The following is a 22,266-nucleotide window of genomic DNA, read 5'->3' as shown; positions in this document are numbered from 1 at the left end:
GAAATGGAGAAAGCTCCAACAGTAATTCTTCTAGCTATGGGCTTTTAGCAGTCAGCTCCCCCGTCAGATACTGCCCATATATCATCACTATGCCTGTGGCCTTCGAGGCTCGCATTCGGAGGGCTAGAAGGGAACGTTAATCGGAGAGTTATTTAATGCTGTAATCACATGGAAGTTACTATTTGTATTCGATCACTTGACTTAATAAACACGCATTGCATGTAGATGTTGTTTCCCTATCCTTTCTCCACATCATTTTTCCTCCATCCGGGGCCGAGACCGTGACCAAACCATTGCCTGAGAGGGATTTACATTCTTCTTACTTGGCGGATAGAACCTTTCGCAGCTTGTGTGCTGTTCCTAGCGATGCCGTCTTTTGGTTCTCCAGCAGGTTAATGTTGCTCGAGATTTGTTTCTATGCAACTTTACAAATGTTCCAAAGGTTGGCAACTTGTTTTTCCATTGGACATGTTTCATTTTTGGGTTGGGAGTCACTCCATCTTGATCGAAAAGTACTTTTGTATCTAAGTTTAAGAGCAGGTCGTAAACGATTGACGCAGATTTTACGCGTAGCCATCTCGAATGATTGATTACACATGTACCGTGACGTAATTTTCCTATAGGTGATTTCTTACCAACCTTCAGTAGAGTTCAGTTTGGTTTTAGCTGAATAATAATAATAATAATAATAATAATAATAAACAGTTTATAACGTGGAGAAACAGTTAGCTAGAAGCTAGTTTACAGGTTTTTCACCAAACAACTGAAACAAATAATTCAAATTGATAATAACATTATTAAGACATTATTAAGACATTATTAAGAAGCAGGAGTGTATGCTCAGGCTGTCAATTATCATGACAGGATATATTTTATCCAATGTTAAACACGAAGGCGCGCTATAAGAGGAGCCTTAGGTCCCACTGGACCATTTGTCAATCAACCGTCGTGTGATGTAGAACTCTTAGAGTCAAGTCAGCTTGAGCTACAGCTACTCCAAAGCAGTGAACAGCGGGCGCATTCCTCAAAATTATTTTGTCTTCATCACAATACAAGAATTTTTGAGATTTGTATTTCCTTTCTCCAATGAAGACTGTTTTTATTCGTGGCGGTAAATTTGAGATCGAAGTAGGCGGTTCGCACGTTACCTCATGCCACCATGCTGGTGGAAGTAAACAATAGATATCTCATTAGCTCCTTTTCTTCGTCTACCAGCATTTAACTTTGACCCGCAACGGTGAGTCACAAATGAGTCTAGGTCTTCCCAGGGAAGACTTCCTTATATAGCGCACCTTCGTGTTTAAGCTTCTAGAGAGAGCTCAAGCCACACATCACAGGATTTGTCCAGGGCCGACAATTTCTCTGTATCTGGTACATTATCCACATTAGAAAGCTTGATTACTAAATAAAAAGCGACAAGAACAACGGTAACAAGAAACGAAAATCACGTCTGGATGCGGTGAAGGAGGTAAAGGGTTAGGAAAAGGAGCCACCTATTATCATGGAAAGATTCTACGAGACAACATCTAGGGAATCACCAAGCCAGTAATCCCATGGGCAGAGCGGTTTAACTGTACTTCTTGTGCTTTTATAAGAAGAGATCCGAGGAGACCTTAGAGTTTGCTTGGAGAAAAATAATTTGTGATGCTGTCACCTACACCAAACATGCCAAACGAAAGAATGTCACCGCAATGGGTGTGCTCTTTGCCCTCAAACACCAAGGCCGTAGCCTTTGCGGTTTTAGCGGCTACAGAATTACAGAAACCTCAAAGAACTGATTGCTAGCTCTTTCAGAACCATGGCTCCTCACAAAAGTCGTGATAAGCCACGTTGATAGCGAGACCCTAAGATATAATGCTGTTTTCAGGTGTAAAAGAAGTCAAGGGGAGATATTTTATTTTGTTTCGAAACAAGATGCAATTTTTCTGTTTTCAAGCATAGTCCTAATCTTTATGTTAGCGTTAGTTAACAATTGGTTCATGCTTTAGCGTGCACTATCGAGTTATGGAGCACGCGGGAAGTTTGGAGAGCACGAAAGAAGCGTAAGAGTTGCCCGAGGCGATAGCCGAGGGAAACTCTAGCTTCTTGAGTGCACTCCAAACTTCCCACGTGCTCCATAACTCGATAGTGCACAGCTGAAAGCATGAACCAATTGTTTTAGAACATAGCCGGTGGAATTGTGCATCAAATCCGACGCGAAAAACGGACAACAATATCAGTTGAAGCGAATCGTGACGGCGCTGTTTCCGAGTCCCCTTTTCCTTTGTTTTTCTCTCTTTCTGCCTCATTTAAGAGCTCTAGCCCAAGGGAAAAGGTCGAAACATTGTCTTCGTTTCCGGACTAGTAGGCCGAGTTTCTATTTGTATCCATTATTGTCGCGAAATATATTATTTTTCACCGCGCTAACAATGGCCGCTCGCGCGAAAAAAAAACTTCTGGCGAAGTCGGATTTGCTGACGCTTTCAGCGTGCACTATCGGGATTTTGAGCACGCTCACGTATAATGAATTTAATTGCGCGACTCTGCTAGCTATGTTCTAACGCAAAATATTTTGAGCCGCCTGTCTCAAAATGAACTTTATCTTGAAACCGAATCAGTTTCTTAACTTGCTCTAAGAAACAAGGATGGCTATAAGAAGTAAAGATTGGGGCGGATTTAAAAGTAAAGTTGTTATCAGCACACGCACTATCCAAATTAAAATGCATCTCCATTGTAGGGGCCCAGTATATGCAATTTGCAATTTTCGCACTTAAAAAAGTGAGAGAAAAACAATAACAGGCTGCGAATGTGTCGGGGTGCTTTTGTTTGTTAGCAAGATATGCAATCTCACAATTTCAACCATTGAACAAAGGATATGCAAATAAAATTAACGGCAATGTTTGTGATATCGTTGAATTTTGGATAAAATGCTGAGGAAACCAAACCAATTAGAATGATATTTATTTCATTTCTTTGAATTGACTTTCCTGAAACTTAAGTCGTAAACGATTGAGGCAGACTACGCATCTGATGTTAAATTATCCAAAAGAAAGATGGTCTAGTCTCAAAGAAATTGTGTGGTCTGAGATGTTCACCCGAATCTCGACTTTAAAGGTAGTTATCTTTCATTAGAGGGCACGGATCCCAAACTTTCATACTGAATGAAGCATCAGCTTAATGCAATTGGTAAAGTGCTGTTGAAACTCATGGGTTGAGGTTATATTGTGAGAAAATAAATAATCAAAGAAAACAAAACAACGGGTCATCGAAAAAAGGGAAGATGAATTTGAAACTCACGTAAAGTTTGATCAAGAGAGGTGTGGCCATCACCACTTGCTATAATAGAGTAACAACATAAAATGTTTTTAATCACTTGTATCCCAATTGTCATTATTGTTGTTATCATTATCACCATTATATGAAAATGAGATAACACGGTCGCTGTGAGATCATCAGCCGTGAATCGCGAGAACCCTTCATAAGAGTTATCTTCGTATTTTACCTTCTATTCTACACTGTTTTTTTCGCTTGGTTTGAATAGCAGAGCCTTTGAAGCGTCAAGTGAATTGGCAGGTTGATTGAGTCATCAAATAGCACTTCGGGGAGAGGTAGATAGTCTAAACAAAACAGACACCAGTCTCACTTTTATTATCACGGTCAAATGACTAATCGTACTATTTTGTTCCTCGATTGTGGACAGAAGTGAGTCATAGTATATTTTTGGCCATATGCCATAATTCCCTTCTCTCCAGATCATGGGAAAGATCAACATGGTTTTGCGAACAAAACGCATCTGATCGACTTTTCGATTGATGGTATTTCTTGCTTGGAACTTCGTATCTTGGATTGAAAAGGAAGCAATCACAGACACAGATATGAATAATAATGAGTAAGAACAGGTATGGTTATTTGCTTGGTGAGCTTTAATGTCATTGTTATGGCGGGGAGATAAGGGCCGCGCTAAAACATGAAAAGACTCTATCGGGGTCGTCTCTTAACATCTTTTGACTGCTGTTTCGGAGTACATTTAGTGAAATGTAGCTTTCAAAGACGATTAATGTTGTCATGATCTATTTTGCCTATTCACCTAAGGTGGCCTTTAAAATATACCTGAATTGAAAATTGAAATGTTCATAACAAATGCTTGAGTATTCAAAGCCATAAAATCACCCATTTACCCTGGTTTCCCACACAATCATAGCTACTATTATTCTGTTTTTGGCTCACTCTTACGCTAACCTCATTAAAACGCTATGAAACAAAAATCCCCTAAAGTCTGCGTTTATACTCTAACGCCTTGCTTTTTTCTCATAATCATTTATTTTGATAGTTTTCACTTAGCAGAAGCATTTTCCTCTGCTCTTACAGCGTTTCAAGTCTGATGAACAAATGAATGAAAAGTTATTGGTCCTGGTCCTTTCATTAACCTTCGTTCCTAACGCCTTCCACCTAGGTAAGATAATCCAAGAGTACTAAAAATACTCAAAGATTGAAATGAAACCAATTGAACTTTAGAAACTTCAGTACAAATGATTATTGCCAATATCAAGCAGATAACTATCTGAGTGCATAACGTCTAATTGTGTTACTTGTGTAGGCCTGTGTCATAAGCACAACTCCAAACACCATGCGTTCTGGAGAGAGAAGAACTCACCTGATTTCGTCAGGCGGACATCAGCTCACCTTCGAGACTGGAAAAGAATCGTTGAAATGGAGAAGAAAGATACATCTCGAAAGAGAGGCTTTTCTCCCCCTTTAAAAAAAGATGAAATAGCAAAGAATGAAATTTTAGTAAAGGAACTGGCTTTGTCATCTTTCGTTGGAGACGTTAGAAACCTTAAGAAGAAAGTAACAAACAAGAAGCGCAAAATCACAAAGAAAATCCATCCAAAATCAAAAACAAGACTTGCAATACGGGCTACATCAACAGCGAAAAGCACCCAGAAAAGAACTTCAATAATGTTGCCTTCAGCTTCAGGAGGCAGATCGCAGCCTGAACACGCAATTCCCATTTCCCGCACTCTCGTCACTGCATTAGGGCTGTTGCTAAACGAAAAGAATCATTTTGTAAAAGACTCCAATGCCTTGTCTCTGGCTAAAGTGCTTCTCGACAATGACAACACTGTAAATCAAGAGCACGAATCTGTTGGTTCTGATCCTCAAAACTCTAAAGCTGAGCTTCCTCTTGATTTTGGAAGCAAACTATTACGTCTTTTGAACACTTCATCGCTTCGGAACAGTGCATCTGGAGAGCGGAAGTCTACTATACATACCGAGCTTATCAATCCCACAGAGTTGGGAATCTCAATATTAAGACTATTGTTTGGGCGCAAGGCACACCTTGTAACCAAACCCACATACAAACCTTTGCTCCGGTATAATCCAACTGATTCCAGTTCACGAATAAAACTTTTACCTCAGACAAAAGAGCTCGATAAAGGAAATGCAATGATAAGAACGAGGAAACATCACAAAAAGTCATTTTCCTTTGCCCTGGCAAAAGCCGTTAGCGATCTTATCAAGTCTATGGCCAAGGAAGAGCTAAAAAATTACTTACGAAAAATGCACGATGATCCCAAATTTACAAAGGGAATATCGTTGTCGAGGGTACCTGACAGTTTGTGGCCCTCAAAAAAGGTGGTAGACGTTCAAGGGAATCGAAAATCGTGGGTTCTTTTAAAAATTCCAAAATCAGGAGAATCAATGCTGCCTAATGCAGATTTGTCTGATGAACCTCTTCAAGAAAAGGAGACAGACGTGGACAATGAGACTGAATCTGAGAAAAAGCCGGCAGGTATCGTGGATACTTTAGGGAAACTTAACGATGCTCAGCCTTCGTCTAAGGAAGCCCTTGATAAAGATATAGGAGAACCCTCAAAAGAAACAAAGAATAAAAGTTTTGCGAGCGACTCTAAAGTGCGGCCAACCACCAAGGTTGGTTACAGCGTGAGGATCCTACCTTCATTAAAAGGGACAGCTGAGAAACTAAATAATAATTACCGCACAAACAGAAAGCCTCAGTCTGCCGCACAAACTACAGCTGCATTCGCTGAAGCTGTCAAGAAGTTATTGCAAGCAGTACAATCCAGTATCAAAAGTCTGCAGGGCAAGCACGTGATAAATTATCCTACAGATTTAACCCCAAGAGAAGAGAATCAACATATAAACCTTCAAAACGTACCGTATACAAGAACTGGAAGTGTAAGAGCCATTAAAAAAGATCCAGTTTCTTTACAATATGTTGAGCCCACGATAAAGTCTCAGTTTATACAAGATATTCCTGTCCATGGGAAAGCGAACTCAGTAGAACTGTCCGCTTCAACCAGAGGGGCTGGGCAAGAATATCGGAAGCCTCAAAAGACGCTCTTTGACCCATTAAAAGACCTGGAAATGTCACCATCTGAACCAATTACAAAATCAAGTTCTCAGACAAAAGCGCTTGGCCCATCAGACAATGTCTTATTTGAGTCTGCCACAGAGATTGGAACTCCTAAAGACAAGCAAGAATTCTCCACAGCAGAGCACATCAAGGAAGGTAACATTAAACCATTTTTGCCTTTGTATTTATGTTGGTATCATCCTGTGCCTTTGTAATGTTGTCTGATGCTGTCGTTGTATGTGGTTTAACCGCATTGTTCACTTGTTGATTAGATCTCGAGACTTTTGCTGAGAAAGGGCTTGAAGCTCATAATCACTACCGTCAAGAACACCACTCTTCTAATCTTCGTTGGTCAGACGTACTTGCTACGCAAGCAGAAAAAATGGCATATGATATGGCCATGAGGGGAACCGTAGAACGCTCAGAATTAGCAGAGTCAATGGGTTATGGAGAAAATGTGGCAAAAATAACTGGTGTTCCATTCAACGATGCTGGAGCAGTGGCAACTGATCTTTGGTATAGCGAATCCCGTAATTACAGTTACTCGTATCCACGAGTAATTCCACAAACTGACGCATTCACTCAACTGGTCTGGAAAGGAACAAAAGAAATTGGCATGGGATGCGCCAAGGATGTTGCTACTAATGATTTGTATGTGGTGGCTTTGTATAAACCACCAGGGAATGATCGGAAACGATTACGAGATAATGTACTTAATAAAGGAACTATGACAGAGGACGTTTACGCCACAATATTTAAGAGAGCACAGATGCTATCAAATTCAACCCTTGATTAATATACCTCGTGAATTAAACTCTTGAAAAGTAACACTTTCATTTGTTTTCATTTTTGTTCATGAGTGAAAGACTTGATAACGAATTTTTTCATGGAGGATACAAAAAATGCAAACACAACGGTAATTAAGTTGTAATTGAGTTGTAAAATAAAATTTTCATTAAATAAAAATGCAGAGCTTTATCTTAGGCACACCAAATACAACTTCTTTTTACGATTTAATAGTGTAAATTTGAGTATACTCTACACACTTTTAGGCAAACTGTTGTTGAGATTAAGTTCAGTAATAACGACAGAAGGAGCAGTCTCTTTACTTTTGAAATTCAGCACATGCAAAGTCGTATCATGTCCTTCACTCTGCCTCGAGTAAGTTGAAAGCCTTAAAACATAATTCCGGGACTGAGTTTTATAGAATGTGATCATCTCTCATACATTAGGGTAAGCCCGTGTTACAAATGGAGAAATGTTTCAAATGGCCGAGATTCGGATGCTTTCTAATGCAGTCACTCCAGCTTTACTTTTCTTCACGGTCTTTTAAAATGTCTTTCAATCCATCCGGCATTTTTTCGACTGTTTCCGGTAGCTCCGATTCTACTCCTGTCGAGGTCTCGAGCGCTTGACGAAGACATTTCAAGAGCGTTAAACACAACCGAAAGACCGAATGTTACTCTGCGGACCGTAAATTTTTTTGACACGTAGTTATGTAATAAATAGAGCACCTGTCTTAAAGACTTTCTTTATGACTAATTTAACCTGTCTTCTTGGTGAAAATCAGATATTTTGCAATGGCCCAAAATGATATGTCTGCCGCTTAAAATTAACCTGGTATGTAACCGGTAAGTAAGGGGTACAGTCATCTTTATCATTTTGTTTTTAGGCTGTGTGCCTCGGTACAAGATATAAATCTCACTGAATTTCCAAAAGCTTTACAGCGGGGCATATCTACCGGAACGAGGATAATTGACAATCCTTGTTGGCTCAAGTCGAAATGTAAGAAATTTTTTAGCGCTAAATACCAAACGACGGATGGATCGATAAAGTATTTCAGCCATAGAAAACAATTGCCACATCGATCAGATACAAACATCGACACCTGATATCTTAACTTCATTCACGAAGTATCACCGGAGATAAGCGCAACTTTGTAACGTGAAGCATTTATAGAGTAGAAATTCCAAATCAAACATTTAAAAAAATGGAAACATGTACAATTATGTGACTTCTCGACTGGGAATTACCCACACACCGATCACTCCTTATTCAACTGGAGTGAGCCAAAATCAGGATCTTTTATTACGTAGAAGTTGCCCACTCATGTCTGCAATAAACTAAGTTGACAACCTGGCTAAATATCTTCCGCTCGCGTGTTTGACCTCTTAAACGTCAGATGAGAGATCATGATACTTGAGTCCTTTTTATATTGTTCGGCGTATGCTTTTTATTCTTGAATAATATTTATTTAGTTCAATCGTTGTTATATATTCATAAGATATCTACTCTCGCTGATATTTTGGTTTGTTAATAGCATTTCTTATGGTTTTGAAAGGAAATTAGAGCCATGCTCTGCATGAGCAGAAATGTTTAACAGCTAAGATGACCAAGGCTACCACTGCCCAGCTGTTAATACCGGTGTTCTTGTTACTTGTAGTGAAAGGTACGTTTTGATGCATATATTCCTGTCTTCGATTCTTTTCAAATCCAGGTTGAGGACTGTTTGCAAACTTGTTTCCTTAGGTTCTCACGGGAAGGTAATCCGCGGAAAACATGAGAGAAAACTACTTGTACTACCATTCGAGAAAACTGCACGATCAGCTCTCCTCGGATTAAAACCAGAGGATGTTTTTAAAGTGACTGCTGCAGGTTGGCAAGAAGTCTGTTTATTGAATAATAAAATCATTGTTATAGACCTATATGACAATCTTTTGTTATGTGCTAGGGTTAGATGCCGGGGGTGCAAGAAAAAGTGATCTAGGTTCGGCTCTACACCAGCTTCCAGCAATTAAAGGTAATTGCTTTACAGTACTGTGTTTATCTAGGTGTGTTTATGACGACGTTAATTTAGATGAGATTGTACCAATTGCATAACAGAACGGATACACTTCGTCTCCCAAAACTGACAAGGCAATTTACTCTGTTTTAAGGACCCTTCACTATGATAAGAAGATCGTTGTCTGTTCTACTAAAGGGTGATATGAGTATCTAATATCATACCAACCCACAAGTAGTAGGATCATATTTGTCTCTACTTTGACTTTTCGTTCTTTTCCTTTTTCATGAACTCAGAGGAACAAAGTTTAACAAACAGCGCTATATTGTATTCTGGACAGCTGTCATCGCTTGACCAGCACCTGGTGAATCAATTTGATAAAGGTGATATTCCACTTGTCTATTCACCGTAAATATTATCTCAAACAAGGCTTTCAGTGTAGTTTAATTTAATAGAATAATCTAAATTATAAACTCTCGGAATTACTCTCAGCTAATTTTCTTAAACGAAACAACCACAGCGTTTTTCGGCACGTAGAAAAATTATCCAGGCTATACAAAATGAAAAATTATCCAGGCTATACAAAATGTCGAAACTTTACTCCCTTCTGGTAGCTTTAAATGGGCCTCAGTGAGTTCAGTGTAGTTTGAGCTCTGAAATTGCTACAGTCAAACCTGTATTAAGCGGGGAAGGCTTTGTGACCGCTTAATAAAGGTTCCACAGAACAAGGGTATTATAAAAAACGATAAGACACGTCATTTCATGACATAGTTGGCCACTTAAGGTTAGGAAACTCGCAAAAAAATACAACTAACTGAATTCGGATAAGAAACAAGTATTACATTTTACTAGAAGGATTATTCCCAGTTTCGTTTGAGTGATTCCGCTTTAAGTGACCGTTAAATACAAACAGGCCGTTGGGACTCAATAAATGATGACCACGACCGCTTTATAGAGGTGACCGCTTAATGAAGGTGAAATCTAAAGCGATTATTGGGGAAAAAAATTCAAGACTTTGACCGCTAAATAAAGGGTGACTGCTTAATACGGTGCCGCTTGATACAGGTTCGAATGTAGTTGGTAAATTCGATTTAAATAATGACAGCCGACACGAGGGTTCGGTTAGATATTTCATCCAAAGTTCCTTTTGTAGCTTTTTGTTCACCCAAACACTAATTCGGTTATGCACGATTTACATTAAAGTAATCATGAAGGGGTAGTTATCAATTTCACCCTAGCCTACGTGTAGACGCACCCTCCCCCCAGCAACTCTCCCTCGCTCCGTTTCTCCTTTGTCGGGGGGAGGGTGCGGCTACACGTAGGCTACGTTCACCCCTCTGTTTTTTAATCCCTTTTTATCTGTATCGGTAGCTAGTATTTTGTTAACAAACTACTTTTCATCCTCAAAAGAACTCACAGGAAATCATGAGGATTCTTCGCATGGAACAATGTCCAAGATTGAAGAAGGTTATATACAGGATCCTTCTCATAACAAGTCACCAAACGGTAACTTATCAGAAATATAGAGTGATGTGTCATTTTTTGGCTTTTGAGGTCCAAAGAATTAGGATTTACGAAAGTAGCTTTGACAAACAAAGATTAAACTCTCGGTGTTCACCATTGACATTCAGAGCCTGGATTGTTAAAAAAGGAGTTTTCCTGTGCATTGGCTTGCAGAGCCTATCCAGGATATCGGTGCATACTTCACTCTGCTAGTACTGGTCTTCACCTCTTCAAAATGTTAAAACCACATGGGTAACGCTAATTTCTTCTTCTACAGATTTTAGTAAGAGTAGTAGGAACTTCGTTGAGAAGGTAACAAGAGATGAAATGGGGAGAACTGAAGACATGAGTAAGCACCCACTTCACTTTTGCACGTGCACGTGACGACCGAAAAAATGCACGTTAACATGCACGGTTCAGGTCCGAGTACCACCAGTACAGCGGTCTAAAATGAAATCTGGCTTTAAAACAAAAGCAGTGGTTTTCTCTTCTCCTCTTACATTTGCAGCTTCTCTTTGAAAATATTGAAAGACAAGTTGTGTTGTATCCAACCCCTTCTCCCCCCTTTATTGCAACAATTGTGAAACTGGATAAGGCATCGAGCTGGTTAGGAAGTTTTCAAATAAAAATAAACAAAACTGTCTGGAAGCCTCACATAATCCGTATTTTTTTTACAGGTACCGTTCGTAATGGAGGGTTGGATAATGAATTCTATCGCCAAATTAGCCAGATAGAGAACGATCAGCCACAGGCATCTGATGCTGGCAAAGTCAGTGACATGTACAAAGATAACCCTTTACCTGAGTATAGTTACAAGGAGTCCGAGTACGACAAAATGCCGGATTATAATTCTAAATTTGGAAACAATCCGTTTGAAATGCCAAAGAACTATGATCAAGAACTTGATACCCAAGATAAAGAGCTCTTTGAGGACGTTGATACAAATCAAGAACAGCCTCACAACTCACTTTCTGATAACTCAGATCTTTTTTCTGTAATTGGCAAAAAAGTGATTCTTGACTTGCTGAACCATCAAAATGAATCAGATTACCATAGTGAAGATCTTAAGCAAGACTTGCTCAAAAAAGCGATAGGAGAAAAAATAGAACAAAATGACGCAGCAATCGGCTCTTTGCTTGCACATAAACAAGCAACGACTCTGTCACCTTTTCGCAATCAACTGAAAACATTAATGACAGCTAACCCTAATGCACTTAATTATTTGCCTACATTACCTTCGCAAGGAAGCGTTTTAACTTCAGGAAAAATATCTTCGAAAAGCATAATGATCAATGAGCAACAACCGCCAAGCACGCCAAATGAAGAACACCGACATATTCAAGAACAAGTTTCTCAAGGTGGTTCTGTTGTACCATCTGGAATGATGAAAGATCAGTCCGTAGATATTCTTAAATACCCCAACGTAGGCAAAACGCCATCTAGGAACGCTTTGCAATCAAAAGAAACAGATTCATCAAATGCTGGCTATGTGACACTTAAGATATCTGGTGCTGGAAAACCAGTTAGTTTCAAAGCTGGAACTAGTAATGATGGATCGTTGGTGCTTAAAATACCTGGCAATGTCACATTAACGGAATCAGATCCAAACAAAACTATTAATAGTGGCGCATTCCTAGGAATGAAAGAATATAGCAAATATAAACCACAAATGGCGACAGATGCTGAAGAAATAAACCGTTATCTCTGGGAAAGCCAAACAGCTCCAGCAAGGGATTTCTCTAAGAAAGGAAATATGATTAAAGGCTTTGACGACAACTTGACAACAAATATGCTCAGCTGGCAAATTCTTGGGAAAACGAACTCCAAATTAAATAAAAAGAATGACTGGGAACAAAATGACGATCTTCTTCACGAGGCGGATCTGCCTTCTGTGAGCCCAACCATAGGTCGCAACCCTGGCGAGAATCAGAGAAGTCCGACTGCAGTGCATGGTTTTCAACAAATATCTCCAACCAAATACAACGAACTAGACAGGATATCATTTGCCGGGGTAGGACAATCACCCCCACCAGATATATTTCCTCTAAGCTCAAGACTACCGAAAGGCGAAGAAAAGCACAAGTTTTTGTCCTTGAAAAGCTTTTTGAGGCCATCCAAGTTTTTCGAGGACCCTCCCGAAAACAGGGCAAGACTCAGCTTTAGACCAGACCACGACTTAGCGAGGACATCCAACAACAGAAAGTTAGAAAATGGTCAGAATCAAAACTAGTAACTACCATTGCGTAAATGTACCAGCAAAAATAATATAATTTGTAAGGGTTTGACACAACTAAAGCTGGCCGATGTTTCTGTAACTTCTGTCAAAGCGATAGACTGCTTTACAATGAAGTGTCTCAAAATCAAAACCAAATTAACCTTAATTCTCTCGAAACTAATGTAAAAACAGTAGGCGTCATTGAAACGTCAAAAATATTGACTGTTTTTGGTTTAAGTAACGCGGAACAAATCCTTAGGTCTATGAAACATTTCGCCCCAAAATTTGAAATGATGTTTCTTGTGACCATTTCAGTCGTTTTCAGTCGATTGTGTCAAAGTTTCGAACCTCAGTTGCACGCGTCAACTATTACAGGTTTTGGTCACTATCTACGATAAACAGACTCTAACTTCTTTATCGACGGTTTCCTAATACTATACTCTCTGCACAGGTGTGAGAGATTCTTGGTCGCCATGTTCAGTGACCTGTGGTCAAGGTATTCAAGCCAGAGCTCAGTTCTGTCAGGGAAGACAGTGCAAGGGGTACAGAACAGAAAGCAAGGCCTGTTTCATGCCGCCATGTCCCGGTAAGACAATCACTTCAAGGGAAAAAAATCACGTTATCTGCTAACTTCAAACTGCTCGTAAGCAATTAGATTATACAGCCTTTGTTAATATAAAAAGCATTAAATCATACTGATAAACATATATACAAAATAAGACCGGATAGATTTTGAACTGATATCTTTTCATCTCGTAAAAAAACTCTACATCTAGGCGGTAAATCTTATTTTCTGTAGTCGATATAGAGAACGATCTTATGCCGTTCCGGAAGAATGATGATGCATGATGTACAAAAACGAATGATCTTTAATTTCAAATGCCATTTCTTGATTTTGGCAGATCAACTGGGAAGAGCTGGTCTTCGTTTGCATAACAAGTTTAGAACATGGCACGGAAGTCCTCCTCTGAAATGGTCCAAGCGCTTGGCCTCTAAGGCGCAAGAAATCGCAAAACAGTTGGCACATAATGCAATCCATTTATCAGACTTAAAAAAAGAGCATATCGGTATCAACGTGGCTCGCCTGTGGCACAGTTACGACATTGCTGCCGAGAAAGCTACCGCTGACTGGTATAGCGAGGTAAAGAGCTATAACTTTGATGATCCAATGATCGACAAGTCCACCGAGCACTTTACTCAACTTATCTGGAGAGACTCGAAAAGGCTTGGGATTGGGGAAGCCAAAAGCTCAGATGGAAAATACACCTTTGTGGTAGCACTTTATGATCCACCTGGAAACTTAAGACATAAAGAGAAAACTAACATTCATATACCTGAACCGCAGAGTTAGGAAAGCAGGGTACAGATGCCTCTAACCATCTATGCCGTCGCCGGGCACGTCTTCGTTCATATTTGAACAGATGTCAGTCAGCGGTGTTTTACAGCTTACACGTTTATTTTAGTTAGCTTCAGGTTGAATTGAAAAGAACATTTACATGTTTGACAGTTTTCATAAAAGAACTAAAAACGAGATTATATTCAGTGTAATCGAAGCGCGTGTATTAATCTTTTTTACATACCATTTAGAACTTACACTTAATGCAAATGTGAAGATCAGTCGCAAAAAAAATGGTACCCAATGTCTACAGTGCAAAATCAGTGGCTGAGTAGCATAAACCTTTCAAAATATCAACGAAAACTCTATAATGCATTTTTATAGCCAATTGTTCATTTAATAATCCGTCGGTATATCAGTTTTCTTTAAACTCTGTTTACAGTGAAACCGTCTTGCGACGAGAACGCAAGATTTTTCGTTCTCTTGAAGTTTGTTCTCCTTGCAGTTTACCAGATTGTCTAGAAAACTATCTTCAATGGTAAATCGTTCCTAAACGTAAACGAAGTCGTCCAGTGACTCGATTTCGTCAAGTTAAAAAAAATCAAATTGGTGTCAAATGTTATATCTCTAATGAATAAAGGCTGATAGTTTCGAAAGAAACTGTTTGGGGCTGCGTCGGTGGGAGTAACGAAATAATTTGGATATATCAACAAAGTTGAAATGGTAAATTGGCCACCGTAACGATTACAAAAGCTGACGTTTCGAGCGTTAGCCCTTCGTCGGAGCGAATAGAGGAATTGTAGGTTGTGTGTGCTTTTAAAGGCAGAAAATGGAGCTAAGTTATTGGTGGGAACATGGCAACGAGACAAACATGAATAAATTAGTGAAATGAAAAGCGTTCGTTGATCCCTGTGGGATTTAGACTGCCGGTTTGAAAGATGAGCTTTTGCTCAAGATTTTTACGGCTTTCCGTGCTACCTTAGTGCAAGGAAAGACCGCAGATTGCCATATGTTGCTTAGAATGATTAGGTAAATTAAAATGTCTAGCGACTGGTTTCGATGTGTCCTTGTCATTCCTTTCCACGTCTCGAAGGTGTTCTCGGAATCGGTCACCTAGTCTTCTGCCTGTTTCGCCGATGTATATCTTTTTGCAATAAGTGCAAGTTATGCAATAGATTACATTGGTGGAGGTGCACGTGAAGTGATCGGTGATCTTAATGTATCGTTTAGGTCACGATATTTTATCAGTGTTGTGAACGAAAGGACACGTTTTGCATCGTGCACGAGCGGATTTAAAAGTGCCTGGTTGGTCATTAGTCTGAAAAGAACTTCTGACCAAAAAATTGCCTATGTTTTTGTCGCGTTTGAATGAAATGAGCGGAGGCTGCGAAAAGATAGTGCTTGTCTCTGGATCGTTTTGAAGTAATTTAAAGTTTTTAAGAATGATGGATTTAACTGAGAGGTTGTGAGGGTGAAACTTCACTTACACACCTGGGTAGCAGACGCGACACGGGTCACGTTGAAGGAGACGAAAGAGAAAGGTAGAGGAGTGGGCTTTCATAGTATCACTGACTTCCTGCATCGCGTCACTGACGTCATACCTTCTAGAAAGGCTCGATGAACAATGTCTTGAAGTATAAGGGGAAAAAGGTTTTTTAAGTACAAAGACCTACACCTGGTATCTTTTATAAGTAAAAAATGAACTATACTCGACTATTTGAAAATAAAATGTCTCTCTCTAAGCTAACAGATTGAAGTATATGGTCATGCCCTTGCAAATCTAGCAAAATCATAGAAACACCAAGTCAAAAAATATCAGTCCGAGTGAGTGCCATCTCCACTATCTTTTTGACTTATTACACTTTTACAATACTCTAATTTTCCTAATTTCTTAAATATATATAGGTAGATATAAGTTTCGCGAAATTACCTCTGAATCACCAAAACGTGTTTTGAAATGGCTGCATCAAAACTTTCTTGACTTACTCATATCCTAGGGAAACCTTCACAATTCCTGAGGTTTTCAGGTACTCAAATTAGCAATTCCATCATGAACAGTCCTCACCTCCTCACTAATTTAAGTTCTTCCATGTGTTTAAAAAAGTTACCGGGGGATTTTGCAAAAGCTAACCTGGCTTTCTTTCGTGAGCTTTAAATAATTCCAGAGCCCCGTGGGACTTTTAACAATGTAAAACTCATTTCACCGTACTAATAATTTGCCACAAAAGTTTGAAGCATTACGATCAGGTCTTTAGGCAGATCTGTTTGATCATTTCAAATGATCTAGCAGATCTGTATGCAAGCTGAAAAAGAGACGCACCTAGAACATAAACAGCGACAAACCTACATGTATCTTATTGTTAGAGGAGCGAAAATCCTGGGAAACATCCTATAATTCAGTTATTCATATCTGAAGGAAATCATGCGTTGAACGTGAATCAATTGAGAACCCGTAAAGGTATCGCTCCCGTCAGGTGCTAAAGCAAATTCAGTTGAAATTCGTTTAGATTTAGCGCCCACGAATCGGTAAAATATACATGTACCTAAACAACCTTAGTTCCAATATAAGTTATCTTCATATAAAGATGATTACAAATCTTTCTCGTTGACGACGTCTACCAAAATTTATTACCATAACACTTTCAGGAACTCAAAATCTACCATTTGTGATTTTACAACGTTAAAATCAAAACACCTGAAAACTCGAAGATGGGGTAGAAAACTATAATCTAACACTGACAAAGGTAAGGATGTAAATAGTTTTGGCAAGTATTAATTTTCACGTGTTCATGAAGGGAAGCTGTACTTGTTGTTCTGCCATAGAGACGTTAGATTTCATTTGGTATTTGGGTTTGTTTATTATGATTTGAAGTCCGATGAGTTTCAAACCTTAGAGCAGTTGATAATTAACGAAAGGGGTTGTAATAAGTGTGGTATTTAATTGTACTGTTAATCAGTCTTAAATACGCAAAATACTTTGAATGAAGCATCTGAATAGGAGACCATCTAAATCAATCGCCTATCTTTTTTGTTCATCATTGCAATGATGTCAAAGTTCATGTTTACTAGCTATAGGTCGACTAGCGCTTCTGTTTAACCCTTTATATCATAACATCGACACGCATATTCTCCATACCGCTTTCTATAGATTTCTTGTTGTGCTCACATGGAGAATTTGTTTAACAGTCGAGAGCTTCTTTCGTTGGCCATCATTTTCCTTTATGTTTGAAGCTTAGCAGCGATATTGTAAGGAGGAATTTGATGTTTTTCACTTCTACGGGTTGAAAGGCTAAGTTTGCAGTGTAATTTGATTCATTGTTGTGGGAACTCAATAACTCTCCGTTTTCAATTTCATGATTAACTTTTAATTCTCTCAACAGAATGGGTCGCAGAACAATTTTAACGATTTTGATATTAACTGCTATTGGGCAGAACTGTATCCTGGGTAAGTCACATTTTGAAGTCAATTTCGCTTTTCACTAGAATTTAATCACGATAATTGGAATTATTAAAAACTGGATCATTGGATAATGCAATTCAAGACTTTTTATTGGTTCAGCCATTATGGTATATGAGCCAATATACCATAATCTACAAATGTGGTAAGCGTACGCGTCAGCTTAAAATCAAAAGGGAGCTAAAAAATCTGGTCTCTTCTTAAAAAATAATAATTTCTTGGGGGCGTTTTTAATAAAACAATTATTCTACTCGCGCTTGTTGGATATGAGATGATTATAGCCAATAGGAATAATTGTTAATTATCATACATTAGACTTACTATAAAAACTCCGATCGGTCGATTAAGGAGGTTGTTTGAAGTTGACATGATGACCCAATATCTGCAGCGGATATTGCAGTTATCATGTCGAGTTCAAATTCTTTCTTGTTTCCAAGCCCCTTGTCCGTGTAGTCCTCTGAAACTCAGAAAGAAGTATCTTCTTTGCAGATTGTTTAAAAAAGATGTAGTATAAAACATTACTGAATCCATTTTCGCATGATATCATAAACCTCGCGCCTGTGTTATCACCCTCAACTTCGACTTCAGCGTATAACTCAGACCTCGGTTTTGATCATTCATAAGATCATGCTCAACCTCATCAAATAATTGCTTAAAACCAACTGCTGCTTTCAACACGAAGAAATTACTTTTTCAGGTATAAGATTCGGTAGAAACAAGGTGGAAGTAATTCACAGAGGGAAAACATTGCAAGGTAAGGACAAATAGAAAAAGTTACAACGCTAATCATACACAGTTGATTCTAATTTGATAGCATAAATAGAGAAAAACATTTTGAACGCCGTAAATGTTTAAATGGTTAAAAATCTTGTGTGTGTTGCATGCAGATTTGGTGATGCTCGACAGTCGCGTAGCTCCGCATGACCTTGACAACTTACACGCATTTGTGCAACCAAAACTGCTTGAGGAGAGTAAAGATGAGGGAAGTAAGTAATGGTAATCATAGGCTTAGACCTACGGATATGTTAGAAAGGGGGTTCATGTAGGGCTCATCAAACACAGAAAGAAATCAAGTACAGTGAAGCAAAACCCTGTACATTGGTGCTTACAGCATCAAGGTCAACTTGAACTGTAAGCCGATATGCCTTTCTCCATGCAATAGTATTTCCATACCAAAGGTGCCTTTTGACATCTGTCTTCATCTTTAGTGATGCTTCAAGAAAACGGAATTGAAGACTTCCGTCCACTAGACGTTACTATTGAAACAGACGAAGGGTCGCACAGAGGAAAGAAGCACCACAAAAGGGTGGACCAAATGTCTGTTTCCCATACTGGGGATAACGATGAGGGATACAATTTACGAGACATGCCGGAGTATAACTTGGAAACCAAAGCAGACTTTGAAGGGAACCAAGAAGCAGTTGATTGGCTTATGAAGGATCCTAACGACTACAACGTAAAATCTTTTGAAGATAGCGATGCATTAGAAGATACAGACAATTTCGATTCAAATATGGACTTAACCGATATAGAAGATCAACATCGAACAAATGCTCTTCAAAGAAAAAAGGGGAAGGAAAGACACAAGGGTACAATTAAGCTTCCTAGTAACTCGCAGTCTCTTCAGGATTATGACCAAATGGGAGATGATACAGACTTCTTATTGAGTAAGATCGACGCTGAAACTGGCGCACATCGTGGTAAGGCAACAAAATCAACAGACAATTACAATGATTTCCCACAGTCCGATTACTCTGAACATGAAAACTCGGATCACGGTTACAAATCTTGGAATGAAAATGTTGACGATGTGAGTGACGGTACCACTGGTAGAACTTTTGACGAATTCGACAGCAATAGCGAAGCATCTTCCAGAAAGAGTCTCCAAGAACGAATAAAAAACCAAGACACAAAACTTTTCCGTGAAATAGAAAACTATAACAAAGGAGATTACTATGAAAATTCTGATTATCTGGATAACTTTGATTCCTACGGCGATGAGTTTAAAAATACCATTGGCACCGTACACAACGAAACAGCAGACGATAAGTCGGACGATGAGGACGATACTTCCTCGGAAAAGGACGGTAACTCTGATCGTTTCCAGGACGAAGATGCTCTTGGAAACAATCATGAATGGAACAGTGAGGAAAGCTCACATGCAGGTGATAAAATCGACGCCGAAAAGCTGGAAGACACGGATAATGAGGAGGACTCTGACGCTAGTGGTTCTTTATCTGACAACACAGACGATAGTCCACATAGTGAAATGGAAGATGAAATGAATGAAAAAAGTAGGGAAAACGCTAAAGCTAAAAGTATGAACAGTGATCAACAAGTTGAAGATATAAACATTGATAACGTAAATGGCGATAGCAAGGTGCAAGGAGCAGAGGAAGAAGTGGCACATAGCAATAGAAATGATAGTAGGATACAAACACTTCACGGCATAGCTAGTGGAGAGGGGAATCATTTGAGCGAAAGTAAAGATGAGAAGATTATAAATGAAGGCCAACACATACAACTTGCTACTTATAAGGAAAACAAAATGCCTGCCAACAACACACTCTCACATCATACTACAGCTATTTCCAGCAACGGCAACGATAACCATTCGAAAACCTTGAATCTTGAAGTAGATAAAATTGGCAAGAGTGCTAAGATTCTTTGGATACCCGCCAAAAGCGAAATCAAAGGTTTTCAACTTTCAGATTCAGATGAACAATTAGTTCCACTTTCAGGCCCTGAAGTCATAGGTGAAATTAAAAAAGGGTCAAAAACTGAGCAATCTCATAACGAATCTCAGAGCCAAAAAGAGAAAGTTAAATCAAAATCTAGCGATGAGCAATTGCAAATCCTTCAAAAAGTAAACGATCTCTTAAGAGAAGTAGAGGAAAGTCCTCACGCACGAATCAGAGCTACTCTGAAGATACCAAAACTTGACCATAGAAAAACATTTCCGCATCATAACAGGCGAATGCGTTCACATAGGAAAAATAACAAGCCAACTTCAACTGGATTCCGAAGAAATGAGGAGAATTATCGTCCTTCACCGCCTTGGAGCTACTCAACAGCGGACCTAACAAATATGGAACATATTATATCCTTTTTGCGGGGAACGACATCTTCTCTGTCGTTTCCTACAAGATCTTCGAGGCCAACTAATGTTTCACTGAAAAGTCTTTACTATTATCCACTTCATCCAACGCCTGAAGATGAAAATGATGGAGGCTATGCAGATACCAAAGGTAGGTTCCAAACATTAACATTAAACACAATGAAATACATATCACTGTATTCGATATAAGAAATTGCAGGTAGGAAGTAATGAGGTGAACGTTTAACTCAAAATTCTGTGATATGGGGTGTAGCGCAGTATTACTGCACAGTGTGTATGTAATGTGATTCCACTATAGTTAACCCTTTCAACCTGCATCTAACATTTTACACAGGATTAGGAAATTAATGTACTTTCGTTCCCTTTAGATGCTACATTTGGTGAATGGAATGAATGGTCCTCGTGTTCAGTAACTTGTGGTAAAGGAGTGATCGTTAGAGCCCGTGTGTGTCTCGTGAATACATGTCCTCCAAAAGATTTGTTTCAATCGAAAAGATGTCATGAGGATATCTGTGCAGGTACGCGGTGATAAGAATTATGTACGGCTACAAGTCTTCTTCTAGCGAATTCAGATTTACAATTCTTATTATTTCCAATATCATTAATTTTATGATTCCTAGATGAGGTTGAGAGGGAAGCCTTGAAGGAACATAATAGACTCAGAGCCAAACATTTTTCTCCTCCATTATCCTGGTCAGCTTCCCTAGCAAGGAAGGCTCGAAAAATTGCTCAGTCTCTCGCAGGCAAAGATTTCCTTACTCTGGATGATCTCCAGGAGCAACAAGGGGAGAGTGTCGCTCAAATAGTCTACACTGGGGAGAGTACAATAACGAAGGCGATAGAAAAATGGTACAAGGAAATAGGGTCGTACAGTTTTTCGTATCCAAAGATAAATAGCAAAACGCGACATTTTGCGCAAATAACATGGAAAGGAACGAAAGAGATGGGACTTGCTATTAGAAGAAGTGGCAGCGGAGAATATGCTTTTGTAGTTGCCCTTTATGATCCACCTGTTTCCAGTGAGGGACACTTACAGCAAAATATTCTTCCTCCTGGTCTTAGGCACGATTTGTACTCGACGATTCGATAAAGTTAAAGTTCAGCTGTGTGCCGTGTGGAACGCTCCAGCTTTCGACCGGCGTTTGTTAGGAAAACTTTTGAATATAAAAGGGGAAAAGACAAAGAAAGAAAGTGGGTAAATGTTACCAACTTGGCTGGATAGCGCGACAAGCACTCTGTTTCGGGAAATCTTGAGGAAACTTTTTGCGTACCAAGAATTAGTAAGATTCGTGAATGAGTTATCCACACACTTGAAGTCCGTGAGATGTCTTTGTTACATAGAGTGTGTTAGAAGTGACTTGCGTGCTTTGAAAATAAAGAAATTTATGCATTTTAAGGATACGTATGACCACAACATACCTTACTTGATCTTTGTCGACTAATAACTTTCAAAACGCTGATTTCGAATTTAACAGAGGGCGAAAATGTCTTAAAATG

General features: G+C 39.1%; 3 protein-coding genes and 1 pseudogene across 5 annotated transcripts; all 4 read left to right on the top strand.

The window, feature by feature from the left end:
• Nucleotides 1-366: 366 nt before the first annotated feature.
• On the top strand, nt 367-3,357 carry LOC148742213 (histone H4-like; annotated as a pseudogene).
• Nucleotides 3,358-3,530: 173 nt separating this feature from the next.
• Nucleotides 3,531-7,324, top strand: LOC111335057 (uncharacterized). The gene is made up of 4 exons (XM_022940898.2): nt 3,531-3,878; nt 4,348-4,432; nt 4,577-6,514; nt 6,631-7,324. The coding sequence occupies exons 2-4, from the start codon at nt 4,369-4,371 to the stop codon at nt 7,152-7,154; spliced, it is 2,526 nt and encodes an 841-aa protein (XP_022796633.2). The 5' UTR covers nt 3,531-3,878; nt 4,348-4,368; the 3' UTR covers nt 7,155-7,324.
• An 85-nt stretch (nt 7,325-7,409) lies between these two features.
• LOC111335054 (uncharacterized) lies at nt 7,410-15,249 on the top strand. Of its 2 annotated transcripts, XM_088729323.1 has the most exons (10): nt 7,410-7,989; nt 8,700-8,807; nt 8,888-9,013; nt 9,090-9,158; nt 9,437-9,523; nt 10,551-10,646; nt 10,921-10,992; nt 11,321-12,856; nt 13,310-13,444; nt 13,761-15,249. In XM_088729323.1, exons 2-10 carry the CDS (start codon nt 8,747-8,749, stop codon nt 14,207-14,209), a joined length of 2,631 nt encoding a protein of 876 aa, XP_088585449.1. In that variant the 5' UTR covers nt 7,410-7,989; nt 8,700-8,746; the 3' UTR covers nt 14,210-15,249. The 2 variants fall into 2 exon arrangements, with proteins under 2 accessions (XP_088585449.1, XP_022796628.2); XM_022940893.2 differs by lacking the exon at nt 10,921-10,992.
• Nucleotides 15,250-16,587: 1,338 nt separating this feature from the next.
• On the top strand, nt 16,588-22,170 carry LOC111335050 (uncharacterized). 2 transcript variants are annotated; one of them, XM_022940884.2, is made up of 7 exons: nt 16,588-16,938; nt 17,575-17,639; nt 18,349-18,405; nt 18,539-18,637; nt 18,860-20,899; nt 21,138-21,287; nt 21,390-22,170. In XM_022940884.2, the coding sequence occupies exons 2-7, from the start codon at nt 17,576-17,578 to the stop codon at nt 21,857-21,859; spliced, it is 2,880 nt and encodes a 959-aa protein (XP_022796619.2). In that variant the 5' UTR covers nt 16,588-16,938; nt 17,575; the 3' UTR covers nt 21,860-22,170. The 2 variants fall into 2 exon arrangements, with proteins under 2 accessions (XP_022796619.2, XP_088585434.1); XM_088729308.1 differs by lacking the exon at nt 18,539-18,637 and having other exon boundaries at nt 16,589-16,938.
• The last annotated feature ends 96 nt before the right edge of the window (nt 22,171-22,266 follow it).

Source organism: Stylophora pistillata, chromosome 1 (assembly GCF_964205215.1).
Source record: "Stylophora pistillata chromosome 1, jaStyPist1.2, whole genome shotgun sequence".
NCBI lineage: Eukaryota > Metazoa > Cnidaria > Anthozoa > Scleractinia > Pocilloporidae > Stylophora > Stylophora pistillata.
This window is presented reverse-complemented; position numbering and strand designations above follow the sequence as displayed.

What these genes read in the sequence shown, in the direction of transcription:
- LOC111335057 (XM_022940898.2), top strand. Translation starts at nt 4,369, where the DNA reads ATGAATGAAAAGTTATTGGTCCTGGTCCTTTCATTAACCTTCGTTCCT. An exon ending in TCCTAACGCCTTCCACCTAG is followed by an intron (nt 4,433 to 4,576) that starts GTAAGATAATCC and finishes TTACTTGTGTAG; the next exon opens with GCCTGTGTCATAAGCACAAC. An exon ending in AGCAGAGCACATCAAGGAAG is followed by an intron (nt 6,515 to 6,630) that starts GTAACATTAAAC and finishes CTTGTTGATTAG; the next exon opens with ATCTCGAGACTTTTGCTGAG.
- LOC111335054 (XM_088729323.1), top strand. Translation starts at nt 8,747, where the DNA reads ATGACCAAGGCTACCACTGCCCAGCTGTTAATACCGGTGTTCTTGTTA. An exon ending in TTTTAAAGTGACTGCTGCAG is followed by an intron (nt 9,014 to 9,089) that starts GTTGGCAAGAAG and finishes GTTATGTGCTAG; the next exon opens with GGTTAGATGCCGGGGGTGCA. An exon ending in CAACAGAAAGTTAGAAAATG is followed by an intron (nt 12,857 to 13,309) that starts GTCAGAATCAAA and finishes CTCTCTGCACAG; the next exon opens with GTGTGAGAGATTCTTGGTCG.
- LOC111335050 (XM_022940884.2), top strand. Translation starts at nt 17,576, where the DNA reads ATGGGTCGCAGAACAATTTTAACGATTTTGATATTAACTGCTATTGGG. An exon ending in CAGAGGGAAAACATTGCAAG is followed by an intron (nt 18,406 to 18,538) that starts GTAAGGACAAAT and finishes TGTTGCATGCAG; the next exon opens with ATTTGGTGATGCTCGACAGT. An exon ending in AGGCTATGCAGATACCAAAG is followed by an intron (nt 20,900 to 21,137) that starts GTAGGTTCCAAA and finishes CGTTCCCTTTAG; the next exon opens with ATGCTACATTTGGTGAATGG.